Consider the following 22,701-nt stretch of genomic DNA (forward strand, 5'->3'; position numbering starts at 1 on the left):
GGGCCTTCCACTTATCAAAATAAAAAGTCACAGTCCTTGTGTATGTTAAAATCCTGCAATATTGCCAAGAGACTAATTGTCAGATACAGGAAAAATGCCAGGAAATTTAGTACAGAGAAATGCTATGCAGGCCTGTGAGATTTGGCAAACCCCAAGAGACTTAATTATTACATTATTGATAAAGCTGAGGACTTTTAAAATGTTTGGCCTTGCTTTCTTGACACAAAGGATTAAAGATTAGGGCAATTTGCTCTCTCCAGTGCAATCCCTGATACAAGCAAATCTCTTGCAATCAATGGGAATTATGCTTGAGTAAGGACAGGACATTGAACTGGTCTCTGTGTTTTTTGTATAGAATCATAGAATCATTCCGGCTGAAAGAGACACCTAGTATCATCAAGTCCAACCATAACCTAGGTCTAGCACTAAACCATTTCCCTGAGAACCTCGTCTAAATGCCTTTTAAACCCCTCCAGCGATGGTGACTCTGCCACTGCCCTGGGCAGCCTGTTCCAATGCCCGACAGCCCTTCCTGTGAAGAAATTTTTCTCTAATATCCAATCTAAGCCTCCCACTGGCTCAACTTGAGGCCGTTTCCTCTCATCCTATCGCTTGTTACTTGGGAGAAGGGACCAACACCTTCCATGCTCCAAAGTCCTTTCAGATACCCTGTTTCCCCCAAAATAAGATCTACCCCGAAAATAAGCCCTAGCATGGCTTTTCAGGATTTTTGCGGATGCTCGAAATATAAGCCCTACTCCAAAAATAAGCCCTAGTTACCTTTCACTTAAAAAAAAAAAGTCAATTTAAATAGCATCCAGGCAGCTATACATGTAAAAAAGTAATAAGTTTTGGAGCAAAAATTAATATAAGACCTTGTCTTATTTTCGGGGAAACGAGAAGGTCTCCTCTCAGCCTCCTGCGTTAATGACTGCCTAAACCACTGAACTCCGCTGGCTTCTCCCTCTCCTGAAGGAGGAACAGGACAGAGCTTCTCACAACACTGAGCTGAGCTTTGCGCTTTCTGTCCCATTTGAGGGCTGTGTCTAAGGGTGCAAGGAATATTCCAAGGAACTGCAATTCAGAGACAATTTTTCTTGTCTCTTCTCCCACCCAAAAGAGCGACGAGCAGTCACTGCCTGGTGTACTGCTGTTCCTTTAACTTGATGATGGTGGCCAAGTGCTGTGCACACAAAAACAAAAGTGGCCCCACTTTCAGAACTGTTAGAGCCTCGTGACAAGAAATCGCATCACAAACACACAGGGAAGGCGCCTGCTGAGACACCGAACAATTAACTTCCTATTCCAACCTCTAAATGAGGGATGAGCATGAACAAAGTACGCACCATCCATCCAGCAGGACAGGAGCACTCTCCGGTGATGTGGTGGCAAACTCCGCCGTTCTGGCAAGGGCAGCGCAATTCACACTGAGCTCCGTGGCTGCCGGGGGGACAACGCTCTTCACAGCTTTGTGGAGAGAGAAGAAACAAAAACCAAAGAGACAAGTTAGAAGAATTTACATGAAACAGTAAATGAAGAAAATCCACAACACAAGTCATCATGGGAGTCCTTATGCAAATTATGAAACCTCAATAAGCCTCAGTTGGCATTACCAATTAGCCAAGATTTCTTTGCTTTCTGCTAGGGTTATTTGTGTGTCATGGGTCCAGCCCTTTTAGGCTGATGCGTGTGTGTAATCTTGATGCACATACCAAATTTCACCCTTCTCAAACAGAACAAGTCATATCCACTAAAGAGCCCAGAAAATTAAGAGTTGCAGGATGAAGGCCTCGATATGAATTATGTGACACGGCAATAAAAGAAGCTACAAATAGGATAAAAGGATGGGATTAAAATGCTCAAGATTTCTCCAGTCTCTACTAAATGTTAACATTTGCATATATAATGGACAGGCAAGAACTCGGCATCATCTAAAGGCTATTTAAGCTCGTTGGGTGTCTCTCTGCATTCCTGGGGGGCCAATGCAAGGCTAGTCCCTGCAAAAACCGGTGTCTCCTACATGTGCACACTGGTGCTTTCCAGCATTGCTTCTTTCTCTAATCCCAGGTTCTGAAACTACAGCAAGTTCTTGCCCTGAGTATCCTCTGATGAGGATGTTCATAAAACCTATCAGGGGCTGGCCCTGCAAGTACCTACTTCTGAGAACTGACATACTAATGGCAACAGGACCTAACAGTGAGCAGAGTCTATAGCAGTGAGTGCGTCCAGGACTGAGGTCACAAGTCTATGAGGAAATCAGGTATTAAATAAAATATTTAAAAGGCATATCACTTATTCATGAGGGTTAATATTGTCTTTCTTTTGTACTTTCCCCTTCATGCAGGTCAACAAATAACATTAGACTGCAAAAGTATTAAGTCACCTATAATAGATCTCCAACCAAATGCAGTGACTAAATTCTCTTTCCTCTTAAATAATTTTGAAAAACATAATTACTTCTGAAACTACTGGAAGATCTCTAATGAGAACTGATGTTACACTGGGGGCAATTTTAAACAGGGAGCTACTGCTTGCTGTCCTAAAATTAATATGCAGATTTTGTGAATCCTACCGGTAAACTTTCAGGTTGGTGGATGGGGATTTAGCTACATGATTCTCGTTAAAGTTAATGGGAGTGACACTGCTAAATCCCTGCTCACTATGCTAAAAATTTACCCCCTAGATAGTAAGCTGATATAGTTAACAGTAATGCTTCCTCAGTTAGGCTGAAAGTCAAATAAATTGGGGATGGTAAGTCCCATTCGATACTGCACTGGACTGCTAATGAGTTGAATGTCCAATTGGTTATAAAAACTCAACTGTAATTTGGATTGTATTCACATACTGAAATTATGAACAGGTACAGTTGTTGAACAAACTGGAAAATATAATGGATTTTTAAGTTCAATTTAGCACTAAATTTTATTTATTATGCAGACAGGTATAATTAGCAGTAAAAGAGATTTCCTTTATTTAGTCTCTCTGAAATTGTGTTACGTGATTTCTACAAAGGAAGGTGTATAATAATACAGAGATATAGCTTTAGCAGGTGGGTTGGACTAGGTGATCTCCAGAGGTCCCTTCCAACCCCAGCCACGCTCTGACTCTATGAAATTTTGCCAATTACTCATTACATGAAAAGCAGTAAACAATGCAGAGTAAAATACACCTATCCATGAACTTACAATACCCCCGTGTATCCGGGAGCACAGTGACATTCTCCCGTTCTGTGGTCGCAGGTGGCTCCGTTGTGACACTGGCACTGGAACTGGCAGCCCTTGCCGTAGCTCCCGGGGTCGCAGAGCTCTTCGCAGCGCCAGCCACGGTACCCGTCAGCACAGACGCAGGCGCCCGTGATGGGGTTGCAGAGAGCTTCGTTCTGACACTGGCAGCGGTTGCTGCAGTGGGGTCCCCAGTGATCGCTGTCGCAACCTGGGAAAAAAACACACAGTCTTTTACTAAGATAATTAGGAAAGTGCATCGCAAGCAGCACGTCTCAGCCCCCCCTGCTCGGGTTCCAAGCAGCAGAGGCACCGTTAATGCAGGAACTTGCTAAAGGGTCTTCAAACTACTCCCCTGATCCACCAATGTACTTTAGCATGCAAGGAGATAACAGCACTGGTTATGCACCTGAATTTGAGGACTTGTTTAACACCCTTATTGGATCAGGACTTAAATCTTTTAATATCCTGTTTCTTAGTGCTCTTAGATAGCTGGAAGGAACGAATTTATAGTGGAATTAGATGCAGAGGATCACGTCCTGACTGCAGCGTCATTAACAGCTGGTAGTACTGCCAAGGAAATCCCGTCGATTTAATGTCATCAAATATTGTTTCTTCGCACTGTTCCCATAAGATAATAAATACAATAATATAAAGAAGGTTTTCTCTTTTGGTGTTGTTTTTTGGTTTGGTTTGGTGTTGTTTTGGGTTTTTTTGCTGGAGTAAAGAGATGGTAGAGAAGAAAATACTGTTTGTTCTCAGAGAGCTGGTTTCAATTATACCAAAAACAACTCTTCTGCCAGTGTAAAAATGCACTGCCATGTAGGAAACAAGTGTGTAATCCCAGCAACAGGGCTGTCATCACAAACTCTTCTATTTGCAAACATGCAAACTAATCCCCAGGTGACACTGGTTGCTTCTCAGGCCTGGATCTCTGATTCCAGACTTAGCAAGGCAAATGTAAAGCCCACTTATGCCTGAAGCTCATCCTAGAACTTTCATAGCCCTCCTCTTCTACAGCACGTGGCTATAAACCCACACCAGACAAGTACACACATCAGTTAGTTTTGGCAATCTTTTGGTCCCCCTCCTTGAGAAGCAGGATACCCAGTGGTCAGTCTGAGGATATTCAGCAGCGAGATTTCACTCAACTCACACCACTGATTTCCAATTTACAAACTCGTGTTTCTTGAGCAACAGTGTAAAAGGCCAAAATAAACCCTTGAGAAGACAATTCCAAGGTCTTCAAAGGGATCTGCAGGGTTTTACAGGCTGCTTGTGCAGAGGGATGGTTTCATGTCCTGCAGAACGCAGAGCGTGCAACATGTCCCTGCGCATGATCCTGCTTGTGTCTCACACAAGTTATTTTATCGCTTTGCCTTATTTTTCCCACAGCTGTAAACAGGAATGATAGTTCCTCACTAACACTCCTGGGAGCCGAGCAAACAAAATCTTACTCTTTATAAGACTTAAATTATTACTGAGAATCTGTGGAAAGAGATGATGTGTCTTTATTTCCCACAGACGCTCACTAGGACTCTGTGATTCATCTGGAGCCGACGGAGTTTCCCAGCAATTCCCATTCCAGAAACACTGATTTGTTTTCCGCAGAACCTGAACACCCACAAAGGGTAGAAATGTGAACCTCGCAAGCAAAATGCTGAAGTAAAGAGCAGAAATTCCTTTAATTGCTTGTAAAATCATAAAAACCTCAAATCTGGGTAATAAAAGAAACCTGCAGTGACCAGAAAACCAGCTGGCAGTTAGACAGATTTTTCCAAAGGCTTCTAAGTACAAGGCATCAGTAAGCACACATTGCAACATTCAGTATGTTTAGCCCAAAGTAGCTAGCCAAAATGTCTTAATTATATATGAAATAAAACAGCTTGGCATAGCAGAGACCTACTAAGAATGTGAATTTCATGGGGATTTATTAGGGAGAGGACATAAAAATGAGGATTAAAGTACATCTGAATGCTCATGGAAGACACGGAAAAAAGAATTCTACATCTACAGAAAGATGAGGCTTGTATCATGTCTCATTTCCAATGGCTGACACAGCCGTTGCACTTGTTTGGCTCCTTTAGATGTTCCTAAAACTACACACAGGTTTTCAGAACAGTTCTCTAAATGGTTTGAAACCCAAGTAATAATGTGTGTGTATAACCAGAGTACATGTCTGTACCCAAGGTTAACATCCTGTTGTCTCTCTAGTGATGGGGTCATATCTACACAATGACAATTTGGTCTCTTATGGATTTAAGTCTTGACCTTAGATGACAAAGATTTTCTGCTATTAGCTATCAGTGCAAGCCCTGTATACGTCAGAAAGAGCAGAGGCATTTAATACAGTACCAGTTAATCCACTTCTGATTAATTGCAAAGGGAATTGAGTGAAATTCATTGGCAATGTGTTAGTGTAAAATTTGTGACAATGAAACACCATCTTCACCTGATTTTATGTTGCAGTAATCTCACACGAAAATAAGAACTTTGTTGCTCAAAGTTCACCAATTCCTGCTGGTTTTCTTTGCCCCTTTCCTTCAAGTCCCATATTGCAGTGACAGACTGTGGAGTTGCAAGTAAATTCTTTACCTATGTGATTTCATTGGGACATTATGTAATATTTATATTGCAATAAGTCACAGATCTGCACTGTGGGAACTTCTGTACCTTTACAAAGGTAGGCAGATACCGAGTTGATAAGCTAAATCCAAATACTTATTCATACAATTCCACCGAGCTCAAATCAGACCACTTGTGTGCTAGACTACTCAAGTGTGTAACTAGCTCTGGGATTGGGGTCTAGTAGTTCCAGCTAGAAAACTAAAAACCAGCAGAAATGAAAGACTTCAGCAACCAAGACATATTTTTTCTATATACATCAGTGTGGCAAATCCCAGCTGGTGTGTGAGAGCGATTTCAGTTTCTGAGATACTGGGCAAAGCAGCCTTGGAGCCGCGGAAGCTGCTGCACTTGGGGATCGCCAGCATCATTTCTCCTATAGGCACAGAGAGGCCACTTTAAAATACAACCCAAGCCGAGCACAGACTGATCCTGCTCTTGTTGATAGCCTCTATGTGCTACCATAATAGAGATAAATAATAATAGCAACAACATGTGAACAGAAAGCTGATTAAAGCTTACACAAGAGCTCCACTGTAAATGCATACACCGTTAAAAATGTCAAAATGATACAGAGACTTTAACCATACCATCAATAAGAAAAGCAACCTGAGCGTGGTGAAGTCGGGGAGGTACAAATGGTCCCTTTAGACTGCATGTGTGGATGTCCATACCAGGAGAGATGAGTCTGAGAAAGCTACCGCTCTCTTGGGAGATGCTCCATTAGAGGCAGCTGCCATATTTCAGGTCACGTGCTAACACACCCTTGCAAACGTGCTAACTTAATTCACTTCTTCTCCTCCGAAAACATGACTAGAGATTAATTGCCACCAGCAAAAATGAATATAACTCTGTAAAGGATGACACTGGGTACCTAAGCATAATTACGGTTGTCTGCACACGGCAGCCTGACAGGTGAAAGAATCACCCCTTGCTGGAATGCTTCTCAATACAGCAAAAGTGTTTTTTTCTCCCCACATCCCTTCCCGCACCTCAAAGCCTCAGTGGCTGTTTGAAACGAGGGCTAATTACAGCAGGTTCTGCATTTCCACCGCTATAGGCGTGTGTGACATCCTACTACCAATTCTGTCCTGTTAAGTACACCAGGAGGACACATTGGGAGTGCTGATCACTCCCGAACAGCTCTTTTCCCCTCCAGGAATGATGAGTGAATCACTGTGTTCTGGGTCAATAGAGCTACCCAGCATTTAGTGCTGCAGCACAGGTCAGAGAACGATGAAGTAAAAACACAGGTTTGAAAATTTAGCAGATAAATAAAAGGACTCCCAAGGAAGAGATGACATTTATCACATCATTTATCTCAACAAGAGAGAGTCAAAAGGGTTCTTCTAGTGCTTTTCCATCACTGCAAAGACACACTATTAATATGAAAACAGCATCTTCTATCACAGTAACACAAGAATCTGTGGTCTCAAGGTGTTTATTTTGTTCTCATTAGCATAAGCCTGCATGTGTCTGTGTTTATAGCCCGTGCCCAGTCCTGCATTCTGGGTGTGCAGTGTCAGTGGGACACTCATCAACATTCTGCAGAAGGCACAGCTGAAAATCAAGTGGTTGCTTCTCTTAGCCCAAGAGCTCAGGCCCATGTTTGGCTGATGGTGATCTTCAATTAATCCATACTTTAAAGGAACTTTCTGCAAATTTGCTAAAGCACAGAATGCAGCTCATAGGAAATAATCAATATTCTGGAATATTTCCGAATTCAGTTTGAAATGTTTAAATGAGATACTGTCCTTTAAAAATGCAAACAGCAAATAAAATTAACTTACTAAATCTAGGACATAGTATAAGATACATTCTTTTATAATTTATTTTGAAATTAGGGCTAGATTCTCCCCTTAATACAACCATACTGCTGTAGAATGATTATATGAATACCAATTAAGGTGAAATGCAACCCGAACTCTGGGTGGGTTTTTTTTGGATCTAATTCAGTTTTGGAATCTGACTGGGTTTTAAATGGATGGCCCAGCTAACACAAAGCAAGCAAAGAAACAGCAAAAGCTAAAACATATGACTGGATGCAGTGAATAAAAAGCTAAAATAATCAATTACCTTTTTATTCCCTGCACTTAGCTCAATAGGAAAATTATAGTTCCTGTATTGAGCTGATGTCTACTAACTGTACAAACATGATTCATTTTGGCACAGTTCGACACCTTTGGAAACAGAAGCCAAACCTGCAACAGGTTGGAAATGGGGTCCATGAAGAAGGAATCCCCTCACCATGGAGTTCACATCCCTTTGGGGGTGGCTCTGAGCAGCGACAGGTCCCTCCCGTGCTGGCACTGCAGGTAATTCCGATACACTCCTGAAGGCAGGAGCCCATATATTGAAAAATCACCTGCTGATCTGCTCAATTCTAAACCAATAAATTGTTCATAAGAGTGTTTTGCTTCATCCATACAACAGACACATGTACAGGCAGATTAGGCCTCACTGCTCAAACTGCAACTGATTTTCTTCTTCGTAACCATATGAAGATACTGCTAATCTACCATGCAACATGTCTTGCTCAGGTCTTACAAATGACAGAGGTCCTATAACTGTCAAAGCAACAAATACATTGGATTTCTGTAAATAAATACTTTTTTGGGGAACAATGAAGTTAACAATAGATTTTAATAAATAATCCTGCTCCAAATATAATTTAGATTATCTGAATTAAGTCACAAGCAGTTGGGTGGTAGCACTGGAGACATCCCAGGCCAGGCTGGATGGGGCTCTGAGCAACCTGAGCTGGTGAAGATGTCCCTGCTCATGGCAGGGGTGGCACTGGTCACCTTGAAAGGTCCTGTCCAACCCAGACTATTCTATAATTCTGTGATCGTTCATTTTCCACTGTAAGATGCTTTGTCCAGTCCCTGATATCTTCTCAGAATTTACAGTCTCCAGTTTTAGCTTCAGCCTCACTCAGTCTGTTGGTTTGAGGAACAGACATAAGGGAATTTTAGCTTATATCAGTAAGCTAAAGCGGTAGTTTTTGCTTGTTAAAGTACATTTTTATTTCCTTTTCACTGATGAGCTGGGGCAGCTTCAATGTACAGAGCAATAGTTTGAAATCTGGCTGAGCACTGTCCCACACGCAGGGGTGTGCTTCACGTGCCCCCAGTGAAAACCCACCTGTACTTGATCAAACAATAAAAAAAAGCAATTTGCAGACACTCAGTGCCACCTCTGGATAATTCGTTACCTACATTCCTCAAAGATTTCATCTGTATTAAAAGCAATCTGCAATTAAAGGCTTTGGGGGCTTAGCAGGACTTCTCTCACAACTGCTCCTAGTAGCAGCCATGGGCCACTGGCTGGTTAATCTCCATGTAGTAAGTGGTCCCCAGGCAGGGTGACAGCCTTCTACTCAGTCCGTTACCCACATGTCAGAGGTTTGTTCTGCTCCATGCTGATGAACTGTCTGTGTATCAGCCTGATGACATTCTTGAAGGGATTTTTCATATTCTCCATTTGCTTTATAAAGAAAAAACAAACAAACTGGGGAACATCGCACATAAATAAGGCATTTGACTTATGGATTTGGTGTCACAAAAATAAGAAAATGTCAGATTAAAGCTTGGAAGTTCAGGAGTAATTCAGTACTTGAGCCTATGAATGATGATGTTTTCTTTAATTATGTGAGCACAGGCTCCTGTTTACATGCCCTGGCATCTTCTGTCTTCTGAGCTTGTTGCTTTGCATCCTTAAGGTTCCCAAACATGGGTTTCTGTGCTACGGTGTATGCACCAGCTTTTTTATCTCCAACGCCAGACTTTCAGTCACAGCATACACAAGTATAATGAAGAAAATGTCAGTCTCAGTGTTTACATCCCTAAGACTGCCCAGAGAATATATTTTGCATAGGTAAATATGCGTTTGTAAAACTATCCACCTGAGTGGCAAAAACCCGAAGTTAATCTGAGGCTGCCAGAACCTGCAATCTCATTTTCCGGGTTTATGGATCAGTCCTCATCAGATGGAAAGGAAAAGATGGAAAGGGAACACCAGCTAATTTTTCCCAAAACGGGTAGATTATTATTCACCAGAGGAAATTAATCTAATCTTGTGTTTGTTTTTTTGTTTTTCTTAGAGACAGGAGAACAGATTTTTCATCCTTCAGAAAAGATTGTACTGATTCACTCTGAAGTTCATTGTCTGAATCAGATAAGAAACATGTGGCTGATTTAAGCCATGATTTAATCTCAGATGATGATCCCATTAGTCATTGACTCTCCAACATGTGGTACCTAATTCAATCGCAGCACTTCAGAGACCTTGCAGTTTATTTAGCATCCTCTGAGGAAACATTTTCTTTCCAAAGTAATTCTTGTTTAAAGAACATTCCTACAGTATTCTGTAGAATACTTAGCGCAGTTACCTAGCTGTACATTTTTATTTTGGATAAATGAACGCAAAATCCCTCTAAGTCAAAGAATAGTTGACTATTTGGATGTCAGCCTCCTCAAATCCTGTAATGAACTCAATATATTTTGGAAGTGGCAAAATGAGAGAAACATCATCTACTTCTGACAGATATCTAAGTGTTGTGTTTTCAGATTTTCCATCATGAGCTATTTTGACAGAGGCTTCAAAAGAAGTGAAAATTAGAACCCAAAAATATCTGAGAATATTTCCTATTTCTTTTTGTAGAAATTACCACTCAGTTTAATGAGCCTTTGACTCTACCGACACTCTAGATGTTTCAAAGAGTTTAAAATCTTGAAACGCTTCATAAGAGAGTGACAACATTCTATACAACACTGGCGGTTTGTCTTCTCGTTATAATTTTTTTTTCAGAGAAGATGCTGCATTCTTTAAAATGTTTTTTTTAGTGTTATATTAATGGGAAGCAAAGTCTGTTCTTTAATTAGAATTTTACTGTGGTGAATTAAAAAAAAACATGGGCAGAGTATCAAGAGTCTAATAAAACTAAATTAAGATACTATCTTTCCTCTGTATGAAACCCAGCAGTCTTTGCTCTGGCAAAACTTCCATCAACAATTCATTATTATTGTCTAGGACAGGATTGTAATAATAAGATCTGCAAGTAACTTACTTGCAAATTCTGTCTTCCAACTGGGTACAACATTCTGTCTCTCTCTCTCAACATCTATAATGGACCTCAGATGTTTTCATTGACAATATAATGACATTTTCCAGTAATGCCTCTGCACAGAAGTACTACCAGTTTTTCCTGCAAGAAGGGGTAGAAATACCTGTGGATATGCCTAAAACACTGCGGGACAAGCACAGAGGAGGAGATGAAGCATCCTTCATAAACCAAGGGTTGGAGAGGCCACCAGAGAGACTCAGGAGTGGTGGCGGCACCATCGCTCTGAGGAGATTCAACGCAAACTCCACAGAAACAGAGAGAGGCCTTTGCCACCAGAGATCAGGAACTGCCGATGCGCCATCTGTGCATGGTGTGCAACAGTTCAAAAGCTTATAAAAAGCTAAGTGCAAGTAGGGCTACTTGCTATTCTAAACAGTGTATGGTCTTTAGCACCTGGGCAGGAGAACACTGTCCCTCACCTGAGGAACCCACCACGCTGACAGGAATCCGACCTGAGCACTGAAGTCACCTTCCCGCCTTCTGCGACTGCACAGGACCCAGTGGGACCAGCCCCGTTTGGCAAAGCTCTCGAGGAGACGTGCTCAGCTCTTTATTTTTCACAGCACATAAACTGAGCATTGGAAGGTCACCCTATTGATGTTTTGCCAGATATGCAATATATCTTTATCTGCAGTTAAAGCAGCGCTTAAAGCAGAAGAGCTTCTGTCACTAAACAGCAAGTGTGCTCCTTCTCATTGGGGATGTGCGTGTGCCTTCACCTCTGACTGCGTAGGTCAGCAAGCAAATTCACATGAGCAAAAAGGCTGGCTGACCAGTGGATAAAATGGCACTATCCAGATAAGCATATGGAAGAAATGCTACAGCTTGCTAGCCAGCTTCAAATTATACCACAAAATTCACCTTCAAGGGCATGTATAAGCACATCCCTCATGTATAACATAACACACAATACTGACCCAACAGTCATTTTAAAAGTGCATAAGCGATTTATTTTATTGCATTGATATCGAAACCCAAAGTAAACACTGTGGATTGTGGGACTTGCCTTTACTTCCCACAGTGTAGCTGTGGCATTAAAAAAAACCCGCTTCTTCCCCTTTGCCACAGTCCCATCCCAATGTCTGCCACCTGTGCGCTGTTTCCAGCCAAATAATACCAGCTTAAAGGATGTTCTGCCCCAGTAACTGGATCTCAGAATAATCTTACCTTCTCTGGTGTGAATTCTCTTACCTAAGACTTTGGGAGAGAATTAGAGCAGCAGGAGGCCTGGTGGCCTTTGAAATGGGGTTGTCTTTTATATCTAAAAGAGTTCAAAGGCTTACAGAAAGCTGCATGCAGGCATCTGCACAAGCTACTTGCTGTTCTCTTTTCTTCTAGGCATACTTTAATTCTTAGATGGCTCTTTAAGTTACCTAATGTCTTCAAGATATCTTAAATACACTGCAGCCTTTCTCTTATAACCCATTAATAGTAATGCCCCTTTCAGGCACATAAAAAGAATCAATTTTTCTAAAAGTCTTGCCCTGTGTAACCCAGTAAAAATGAGAATGTTCACTCATCAAAACCACATTGAGAGACTCACACACAGTCTCTGCAAAACCCTTCTTGTATTTACCAGCAGAAAATAGCAAGTTCAAAACTATTGAGGGGGAGGGGGGAGCAAAAATACTGAAAAACTACAATATTACATCCTCTTTTCACGTCACTCGGGCACCGATATGTGGGCTGTTCTGTTAAAAAACAGATAATCAGGGAGGTAGACAAATACTGCGTAGCTTAAATACCAGGGGGCAGAGCAAGGCTGGCGGCGGGTGGGCAGGGGACGGCAGAGGACACACAGCCCAGCACCAAGAGCTTTCTGCAGTCAAATCCCGGCGTCCCTGAGGCGGCTCCTCCGACTGCACCGCGGCTGCAGCTCCTCTGCAGCGCTGCTGGGGATGCGGATGCTGAGAGAGCAAAGCAGCCACAGGTCTCAGAACCCGATCCCGCAGTTTGCGCTCACATCCCAGCCACCAACACAAAGCACGAGCTCCAGAGCTGAGTAGAAAATAAAGACACCGTTCCCTGCCTCCCTATGGCTTCCTCTGCATGTTGGTGGGGCTTTGGTCTCATTCTGGAGAGCTACGTAGGAAGATAAAGTTTTGTCTCATAAATTATTGAGATTGGTTGTCTAAACCTTTATCTTTTATTTTGACTTCCAAACATGCTCAAGTTTTGTTCACAGAAGCATAAATTAATGCCGGTTTCTAAACCAGAAGTTGCTCTAAACTGGGAAATGAAACTTTTTGTTATGATGTTAAAAACAGACAATTCTCAAACTGTTTTACATTTTGAAAAACAGGATGATCAAAACTGTTCATCCTCACAATCAGTTACAGGTTTGCCGAACTGAAATGTTTTGACAAAATCACAACCATATGGAAGCCAGCACTTTCGGAACAGTTTCACCCATTGTGGATTACTGCATTAAGCCATCACATGCCAGGCAGGCAGAAAACAGCAAATCATCACTCCACATGTTCTTTCCTCATTGTTTAGAAACAAGGAGTTAATGCCTCCAGCATTATCAGTGGGTCAGCTTCAAAGAAACATGGAAAATTTCCACAGCAGCTCAAGTTCCCGGCTCTGCTGTGTCAGTTCTTGAGGTTCAGTCTCACTTCCAGCAGGCCGAGAAGCTGCCTCCGTGAAACAGCTTTCTCTCTGGATTAATTTAATTTCTCTCTTTTTTAGTGACAACTGCCAGTGAAAAGTGAAAAGTGAAAACAGACAGACGTGACTTCCTGGCTGGATGGCAGCGGGGAAGCGAACGGGATTGTGCTGGAAGAGAACACAGCATCTGTGCATTAAGGTTTTTAAATGCCAGGTTCCCTACAAGGTTCCGACATCTACATTTTCCTAGTGGCAGCAGCAGCGCTATATTTCTAAAAGCCACAGTGAAAAAGAGTGGTTTTCAAATGAGACCACCATCAAAATTGTCCACTGACCATGGTGCTCATTACTTGGATTCAAGCCAGTGCCCCTTGCAGTCGGGAAATTTGTTTCTATTGACTATAAAGGTCTTTGAGAGGGACTGGCCACGGCAGGTTAAGTTAGTGTGTCCTGGTTTTGTTAAAAACAAGTTTATCTTTCAGTGAATTTTGCCTGTCAGCTAAAGCCTTCATATTAACTGCATTTTCCTGGAGAACCAGACACATGTTTTGGTAAACCTAGCAATGGAATGCAAACTTATTGATAAGCACGGATGGACATCTCGCGAGAGGGGCAACGAGAAACTGGTGACCAAGAAACTGACCAACTGTGTATAACATTCCATTCACGTGAATACTTTATATAAAAGTGGGAGATCACGAGGATCTTTTTCCCTTTTTCCTTATGGCCGACATTAGGAGAGGACCTTGCTAGTCGTCCCTGTGAACTGAGGCCTAGTGAGAGACTGAATCCAGCTCTGGTTGGCTGCAGAGTCTAATCCAGGACTTTGGTTGCCGGCTCTGCAGTTGCTGAGACTTTCAAGATTGGTTTTGTATATTTTGTATTATTTTCTCTATTCTTATTAGTAGCATTAGTAAAACATCTTTAATTTTTCCAACTCTCTTCTCTCTGTCCTTCTTTTCCTCCCGATCGCCTGTCCTTAGTGGGAAGGGGGAGAGGGAGGGGCAAAGAGGGGGAAGTGGGGGGAGAGGGGGTTAATAATACATCTGCCAGGGTTTTATTGTCACCTCTCAATCTTAACCCTCGACATAGTGTCACCTGAAAAATAACACTGATGCCACAACTTTTACGTATCCTTTGCTGAGCAAGGTTCTCTGCTCACTGCTGAGTATCTGTGCAGAGCAAACGCTGCATGCACACACCAAATATTAAATACTCAATGAGAAAAAAATGACATGACCTCAAAGTAGACCATTTTCCTGGCTAATAAACAGGAACCACCCAGGGAAATGCTGAACAGTGTCTGATGCTCGTGTAGCTGGTGACTGTGCAGTGGATGGTGATTTAGGAATGCTGCTGACACACAGGCACAAATCTGATGACACAGGAAATTACCATCCCTTCATCTCCCCCCTTCGGAAGAATTTACTAAATATAGCTCACCCTTTAAATATTTAAGGATATCTGCAGAATGTTGTTGTTTTTGAAAGGGTTCTTTCCTGACTGGATTTTCTTCATCAGGTTTAGCAATCAAGTTGTTTTATTTGGAAGGGATAATTATTAGTTGAATAATTAATTATTCAGAGTACCTTGCTAAATGAAATTCAGAGTACTCTGGTATAATAAAAAATGACAATATGCAACAATTTGGGTTCTAAATTGTGCAATAAGATCAAAATGAGTAGGGTTTTTTGCACATTTAATAGAATTGCCTCCATCATCAAAGTCCCATACAAACACTGACTAATTCTCATGCTCCATTTATGAGCTAGAAAACATATCTTATCACCATTTCATAGAAGGGAAACTGAGAAAGTCCAATTACATTAAACTACAAAGCTTCCCCAAAAGTAAGTGGTAGCACTGAGACAGAACAGCTCCAAGTTCTAAAGTCTAAATTTATGCTATAAATACTTTAAAGTATATTTCTTCTCTACATTTATAATTCTGTGCTGAATTAAACATATGAAAAATGATTCTTTTATGTATATATAGATGAATTTGTATAGTATTTTTCTGTCTCTTATCAATAATAGTGTTTAAACTCGGTACAGACAACATCCCTGGTGTGCAGACAGAAGTTGCGTGTGGCTGGATGAGGACTGGAGCACCCTGGGGAAGGTTCCCAGCACAAACTCCTGTTACCTCCTGACCAGCATCATTTCAGCCACTTCTATCTCGACAAGTGACACTCGGTGACACTCAGGTCACATCTGCAGAGCGTTCGGCAATTTTGGGAACTTCACCGGTAAAAGCCCTCGCTGCCCTCAGCTTCGCTGCTGGGAATTGCCAAGGCTGGGTGGAAGTAACAGGGCTGTCGGCTTCAACCACCCCTCTGACTGCAAAGTGCATGCAACCTTAATAAATGCTTATTCAGCATAATGAGGTTCTAATTAAAGATGGCTAAAACAGTAATCACTTCTTCATTTTCTCTAACTGCCATCCCAAGCTTCCCGAGTCAAAGGAAGAGGGTTTCTGGATCCCCAGCCTTCCCAGCGGCGGGAGTTCTCCCGGCTCGCACCAGAAACCCATGGAAGAGAAAAGGAGGAAAATCTGAGAGTCTTTCCTTTACACAATGATATACAGTAATTCAATAAAAACGCTCTGCTTTATATATGATTCTCTCTCCTGATTTTCCAGGTCCCAGCTCTCCTATTCTCTTTAAGGGAATGCCAGATTCTCCGGCCACAGTTTGTTTCTCTGTGTTTTCTTCCATCACCATTATCACTGACACTGGTCTTTACAGACCTGTGCAGATCTCCACACTCACTTAGGCTCTAACAAAACAAAACCCGAGATAAGTTAGACAACATTTGCTGCAAGATTTTCCACAGACGGCACCGGACCAGGGATGTTTTGTTGCCCCATTGATTGCCATGGTCACAGAGTTGAATTTTTGCAAGGCAAGAGATCCAAAAAGCAGTAAAACTACACACACACTGTTGGAGCTTCTTCAAACATTTGTTAATTAGAATTTTTAAATGTAAAAAGAATTAAGTTTATGTTGTACCAGAAGAAATTGTCCTTCTAGAGACCTCATAGTTAGCAAAGTTTAAATGCTTCATTGTTCTGTAACTCGCATATATGCAGACTCCTCTATTTGGCACATCCTTAATTTCTGTCAAACAAAAAGAATTCTGACATCTTCTGTCAGGGAGCTGGTGTAAATCTTGAAGAAAGCTTAAAAAAACCTCTACTGTTGACTCATTTCCCTCATTCCTAGGCAGATCTGAAAGAAGGAAGACTTGAAAGCAACGTTATGAGCCCAAGAATTATCCTCGACTCTTGAAAGGCAAACAGAAAATTAAATTGGGAGATCAGCATTAAGGTAGTAGAAATTATTGGGTCTGTGCACTTAAAAGATTAAGAAGGTGACTTCCCACTGAGACTTGAGAACACAGGTGCACATAATTTTAAAAATCTGCATTTTTAACCTTTAAAATTTGCTAGCAAAGCAAGGAAGTTGTTGAGGAACTGCAGTAAACATGGCAATTCAATCAGCTTCTTTCAGACTGTTTATCACAACCTTCCAATTCTTTAACCCACCAGGTCAGTCGGTTGTGGAAAGACTCTTTGGCAGCCAGAAATCCAGCAGCTAAACAGAGTCAAAAGCAACCCGGGAACGCTTTATTAGGAACCACATAACGAAATCTGAACTCACTGCAATGCGTGTTGTTGAAACCAACGTCCTGTTCTCTGCTCACACTCTCAGGAACTGTAAGAGGACCTGTATAAAAGACCTAAAGCCAAGTTTCTCATAGCAGTCTGAAAAATAATTCAATTTTTAAAAGTCTGGTATCAGTCTCGGTACATTTTTTAAATACAGGGCTCTACAATCAACAATTAATGGGTGATAATGCTGTTTTTTTTAAAGTTTCTAAAGCATGTCAGAGGTGAACATAGCTTTTTAGTGTTACTTTTGTCTGCTCAAGTCAAGAGACTTCAGGCTAACTCTTACACCTATGGACTAAACCCAATCATAATAACCTTGTAATGCAAATACTCTGAAATTCATTAAAAATCAAAATGCCACTTGACTGCCAAGCAACAACAAGAATATTTAAGGTATAAGCTAACTTATCCCGTCTTCTAAGCCTCTGAAAAAATAGCAATTGTAGATCATCATAGCTACACCTAGAAAGGGAACCCTGCAGCTGATTTCTGTCTGTCCTCTAATGACAGGCAAACCACCCCGATGACAGTTCACGTGTCACTTATGGGAACAGGACCCAGTCGTGGAGCTGGGCTACCACGCTGACAGCACTTCTACACACAGAACTAATATTACAGCAAAGACTCATAAAGCAGATACGCTAATTAAAACCCTGATCCACAGCCCACTGAAACAAAAGCAAAAGCCACCACTTGCTTTCCAAGTGTAGCCTTATAACCCAGTTTATCCTCAGAATTGTTCTGGCAAAAGACCATCTAGTTGCCACCTACCACATATTGCCATAGTAAAAAAGATTTGAAATTGTTGATTCAAGTTGTCGTTTTCTCAAGTCTCAACTATCGTAAGACTTTCCTTGTGGGAGATCATTATCACAGCCCATGGTGCAGCTCACCCCAGCGCAGTGCCAGCATCCCTGCTCGCAGGTCCTGACACTTGAGTACATCCACCTTATTTTACACTATTTACACTAGTGCTGTAAAATTCTATATCGATGCCAAGGTTTTACAGCGAAATTTTAAGGCACTCAACAGTTGTGCTCAAATAGATCTGAAAGACCCTCCACTCTACCCATATGTTCTCAGCTGTTGGTGAGGTCAATGCTGGCAGTTTGCTCAGCACCCGAGATACAACCGTGAGTCTCTGGGATCAGGGCTTGGAACGATTGTGCAAACCACTCAATCTGTCTCACCATTTAAACTAAAGACATTTTTATTTGCTGCTATTATTGACTGTTCCTGGAAATACGCTTCAATGAAATACTGTTATTGTAAAACACCTTAAAAACCAGATTTAGGTCCAGAAAAACTATATGAATTCAATCATATTAATCTTTTTCACTAGCACATCTGGCAACGATACTTTGATAATTAGCAATGATCTAAATAATAAGGGGTTAAATCTACAGACCAGTTAATTTTAACTGCAAAACCCAGAAATGTCCAGAACTGTTTTCCTATCAGCATTTCATCCCATTAAAAAAGAAAATACTTACTGTTCTACAAAGGACCTTACCCAATTTTAATGTACAGCAATCATAATCAAATAGCTGAGGGCTTTTTTTCCCCCTAAGTATTTTCAGATAGACATAGTGGAGCAGTTAAAACTTTTCTCAGGTTTTGATCTTGCATTTTGGGAAGACTGCAGGAATTATTTTTTACTGAGATGGATTTCCCAGGTTATCTACTACTTCCTGCACTCTAACATAGGGAAGGTATTCCTGAGAAAAATAAGGAGATTGAAAATATAATAAGAAAGGTGCCAGAGCTTACACAAATAATGTCCATTACAATTCACAGTGGGTAATGAAAAGCCATTGTGAAACACTTGGCAGCACGTTGTGTGTCAGGAACCACCGGAGAGCCTGACAGCAAAGAACAGCAGCAGAGCTTTTCTCCGGGGAACACCTGCACGCTCCCGTCTGGAATCTCACCGCGCTGTACAAACTGTTGAGAAAAGCTCAAAGCCATTCATCTTGTACAGCTGGTTTTAAAAGTTTACCATTCAGAAGTCAGCATCTATAAAAAAAACCTAAATAAATGCCCAAGATATCCCAAAAATAAGCGGAGATGAGGTTTATGTTTGCATGCATGGACTGGCTAAGGACAATATACAGGGTAATCGCCTTGGATCCCTTTATTACACATTTGCCCTCCCCTAAGGTTTTCCACACATGAGATTTTCTCTTATAAGTGACCTACTCTCTTTCACAATCAAATTGTCACAAGCTGGATATAATCTGGACACTAGTTTACCACTAATGATTATCCTGTTTCCCCTAAAATAGGACCTACCCTGAAAACAAGCCCTAGCATGATTTTTCAGGATTTTTGAGGATGCTCGAAATATAAGCCCTACTCCAAAAATAAGTCCTAGTTACAGTTCATTAAGAAAAGTCAATTTAAATAGTGTCCAAGTACCTATACATGTAAAAAAGTAAGCATCTTTTGAAGCAAAAATTAATGCCGGCCCTTCTTATTTCCAGGGAAACAGTACTAAAAGTGCATTATACTATAGAGCACCGTGGATTATCAGTCACATGTTTACCCCAACCTGTCATCATTTTTGCCCTCAGGTCTTTCACAGGTGTGAAAGCTCAGGGAAAATCTTTGGCTGTAGGTTGAGCCAAGCCCAGGAGCGAGCAGACCCCAGGTATCCCTGCTCTTTGCTGCTGCTCTCCCCTACCGAACGGGTGCAAGAACACGAGGAAGAAAGCATGGGACAGGAAGGATTAGACGGAGGTCTGATCATTCAGACAAGGAGGAAAGAAGGAGAAAAGGTATGTAAGGAAAGAATAAAGAGGAAAATAGGTTAAAAGAAAGAAACTAAAAATTGTGTAAAATCCAGAAATAATAGAGAGAAAAACAAGCAGCTGAAAGGAAAGACGACGAATGTTCCTACTGCCCTTGCTTTAGTGTCCCACATCATGTGTCCCTGAAAATAATGAAGGTCACCAGCACATTATGGGAAGTAGCCAGCAATGAGTAGCCCATTACAACCACTGCAGAAATGATCAATTTGTTTATCCTCGTTAACTGAAAACAGAAAACAATGTAATAAGGGGATGGGCCACATCTTGCTCCCCAAGGCTTTCATTCCCTAGCGTGTCCTCTGCCCGGTGACACACACAGGATTTTCCTCCTGGGTGGGCAGGGAGTAATGACTAACGGTAATAAAGCAAATAACTGCTTCTTGCACATGCTACACCTGATGTCGGACTCCCTGGGAGCTGCATTAGCAGGGTTTTATAAGTCAATTTTTAAAACTCGGGACAGCATTAAAAAACCGTCAAATGCCACACGGTCACGTCCGTGTTGTCACAGTTATTGAGGCCTCTGGAGAGACTGTCAAAGAAATAAAGCAAATTTCTTTTTGGCTTAATTTGTGTCAATTGATTTCCTATTTTTAATTAATAATTCTAATTATGATGCAGCAAATTTACCCAACAGACACAACTAGTTTAATCAGCATGTATTGATTGTAACAGTAGAATTATCCCAATGTTCCTGACACCATTGATTTTCTGTTGCGCGACTGTAAGAAAACACAAGCTGGACTGACTCTGTTGTCAGCTCGTGTGTTGCTGATCCCTGAGCCAGGAACTGGCGCTCCTGACCTCACAAATACAAATATAGACATTAGCCACTGCTCCAGCACTTCGGAGGAGGAATCTGGCGATTTAGTTATGACACAAATAAGGGGGTTCACTCAACAACAGCAGCAGGGAAATAAAGCTGGTAGGCACTGATTTGAAGAAAAAAGCAAATGGTAAGAACGCGCTTAGAAAAGTCTTTGTAAAACTGAGTTAAATCATTTGCTGCAAGTTCCTCATTTGTACTCATTTTGGACAGCCCCAAAACATCTACTTGACTTTAAGCACGTGCTTAAAAATCTGTAGTAAGCACTTCAGTACATTTTTGAGCCTGAGTCCAGCATTTTTCCCCTTTTTTTCAATAGCTCACCTATGAAGGTCCTTGTAGAGGCAGCAGGGTGGGCCCTTCTCAAATCATCAAGCTCCAAATTCTGCAGAAATGATGCAAAAAGCCTAATTTATGGTGTGGAGCAACTAATAGTGTTCACCTAGGACTGCCTCACTTAATGACAGATTTGTAGTAAAGAAAGCAAAAGCATCAGAATCCAGGGGAAAACAGAATATAGCAATATATTCCAGCAGCACAGAATACAGGTTATAATGGCACAGACTGAGATGTTTGAATCGAACCTCCGGAACCAAGCTCCTCCCAGGTTTGCTTGCAAACACGCAATGAGACCTGCAGGCTGGGCCAAACTAAAGACTGGTAAAGAAAAACCAGTGTGGATGCTACTGAAGGCGAGGGGACGGCAGAGGTGCCACCAATGTCACAGCGTCCCCGCGGGAACACAGGTCTGAGTGTTCTCTTGCCCCAAGTGCAAGGAGGAACAGCCTGGGACTGGGACCGGCGTTTGCAGAGCAGAGTGAAAGGGAAATTGTGATTTTTAATCTGCTTTTTTCATTGCAGAACAAATCACAGCCTAGCAGAAGATAATTTACCAAGTTTCCCCTTATTTGGTTTCTCACAATAGTTGACAATGCAAGTAGATTAAGCAGAAAAACTGCTGTGGTAGAGGTGAAATCACCAGTAATAGAAAAAATGCAATTTTTCTATAGCTGTTAATTCATATTAAACATTTTCTTTTTCTGCATACTCAAACCATAATATGTCAGTAATAAACATGTGATTATACCAGTTAGCTTTTTGGCTAAAATATTTGGAATGGTAAAAACCGATAGACAATTACAGTAACAGTTATTTGTTCGCAGCCAAACGTGCAGTAAGGCAGGCCTGCCTGCAGAGCTATGTCTTTTTAAGCACAAAAAGATAAGCAGTACACATCATACACTTTGAATAACGAGAAAGATTTCCTATGCCCAGCATTTCTGAAGTGGAAACAGACTGTGGTTTGATACAAACCATATCTATTTATGTAAAATGGGATTTTAATTGGAGCTACTTATCCCCATGATATAAATGAGGCAATGAAAAATGATTGATGCACTCTGGTAATTATTGTTATACCACCTTGCAAACCACAACAAAAAAATCTTTCATGTACATAATGGCTGTTTAAATTTTAATAAGATACAGAACTGCACTTCAGTAGGCAAAATATTAATGCTACATTTTGGGCAATATTTATATTTAAATACAAACAATATTTAACTGAAAAATCAGAATACACGAGGAGTACTGGCTGGATTTATTTAAGTGATAAATAGATCTATTTTGGCAACACACAAAAGAAAGTAAAAAATGCATTAGCGAGTTATTTTTTGCAGTGGGAAAGTACGAGCATGACACAGCATAAACTCCTTGTGTCCCCGAGTATAAGAAGTGGCAGTAAGTAGGGTGGTGTAGATATATAAGGTCTCATAGCAGTCACTGTCGCTGCTCCTTTATTTCTACCTAACA

General features: G+C 41.3%; 1 protein-coding gene across 1 annotated transcript in view; it reads right to left on the reverse strand.

Moving 5' to 3' along the window:
- The window catches only part of MEGF11 (multiple EGF like domains 11), a 262,478-nt gene that overhangs the window by 92,278 nt on the left and 147,499 nt on the right, over nucleotides 1-22,701 (reverse strand). The window contains exons 7-8 of the mRNA XM_082061380.1: nucleotides 3,186-3,432; nucleotides 1,347-1,467 (exon numbers count right to left, since the gene is read on the reverse strand). Coding sequence (XP_081917506.1) covers nucleotides 1,347-1,467; nucleotides 3,186-3,432 — 368 coding nt within the window. The remainder of the gene's footprint in view (nucleotides 1-1,346; nucleotides 1,468-3,185; nucleotides 3,433-22,701) is intronic.

This window comes from Streptopelia decaocto (genome assembly GCF_964273445.1).
Source record: "Streptopelia decaocto genome assembly, chromosome: 9".
Lineage (NCBI taxonomy): Eukaryota > Metazoa > Chordata > Aves > Columbiformes > Columbidae > Streptopelia > Streptopelia decaocto.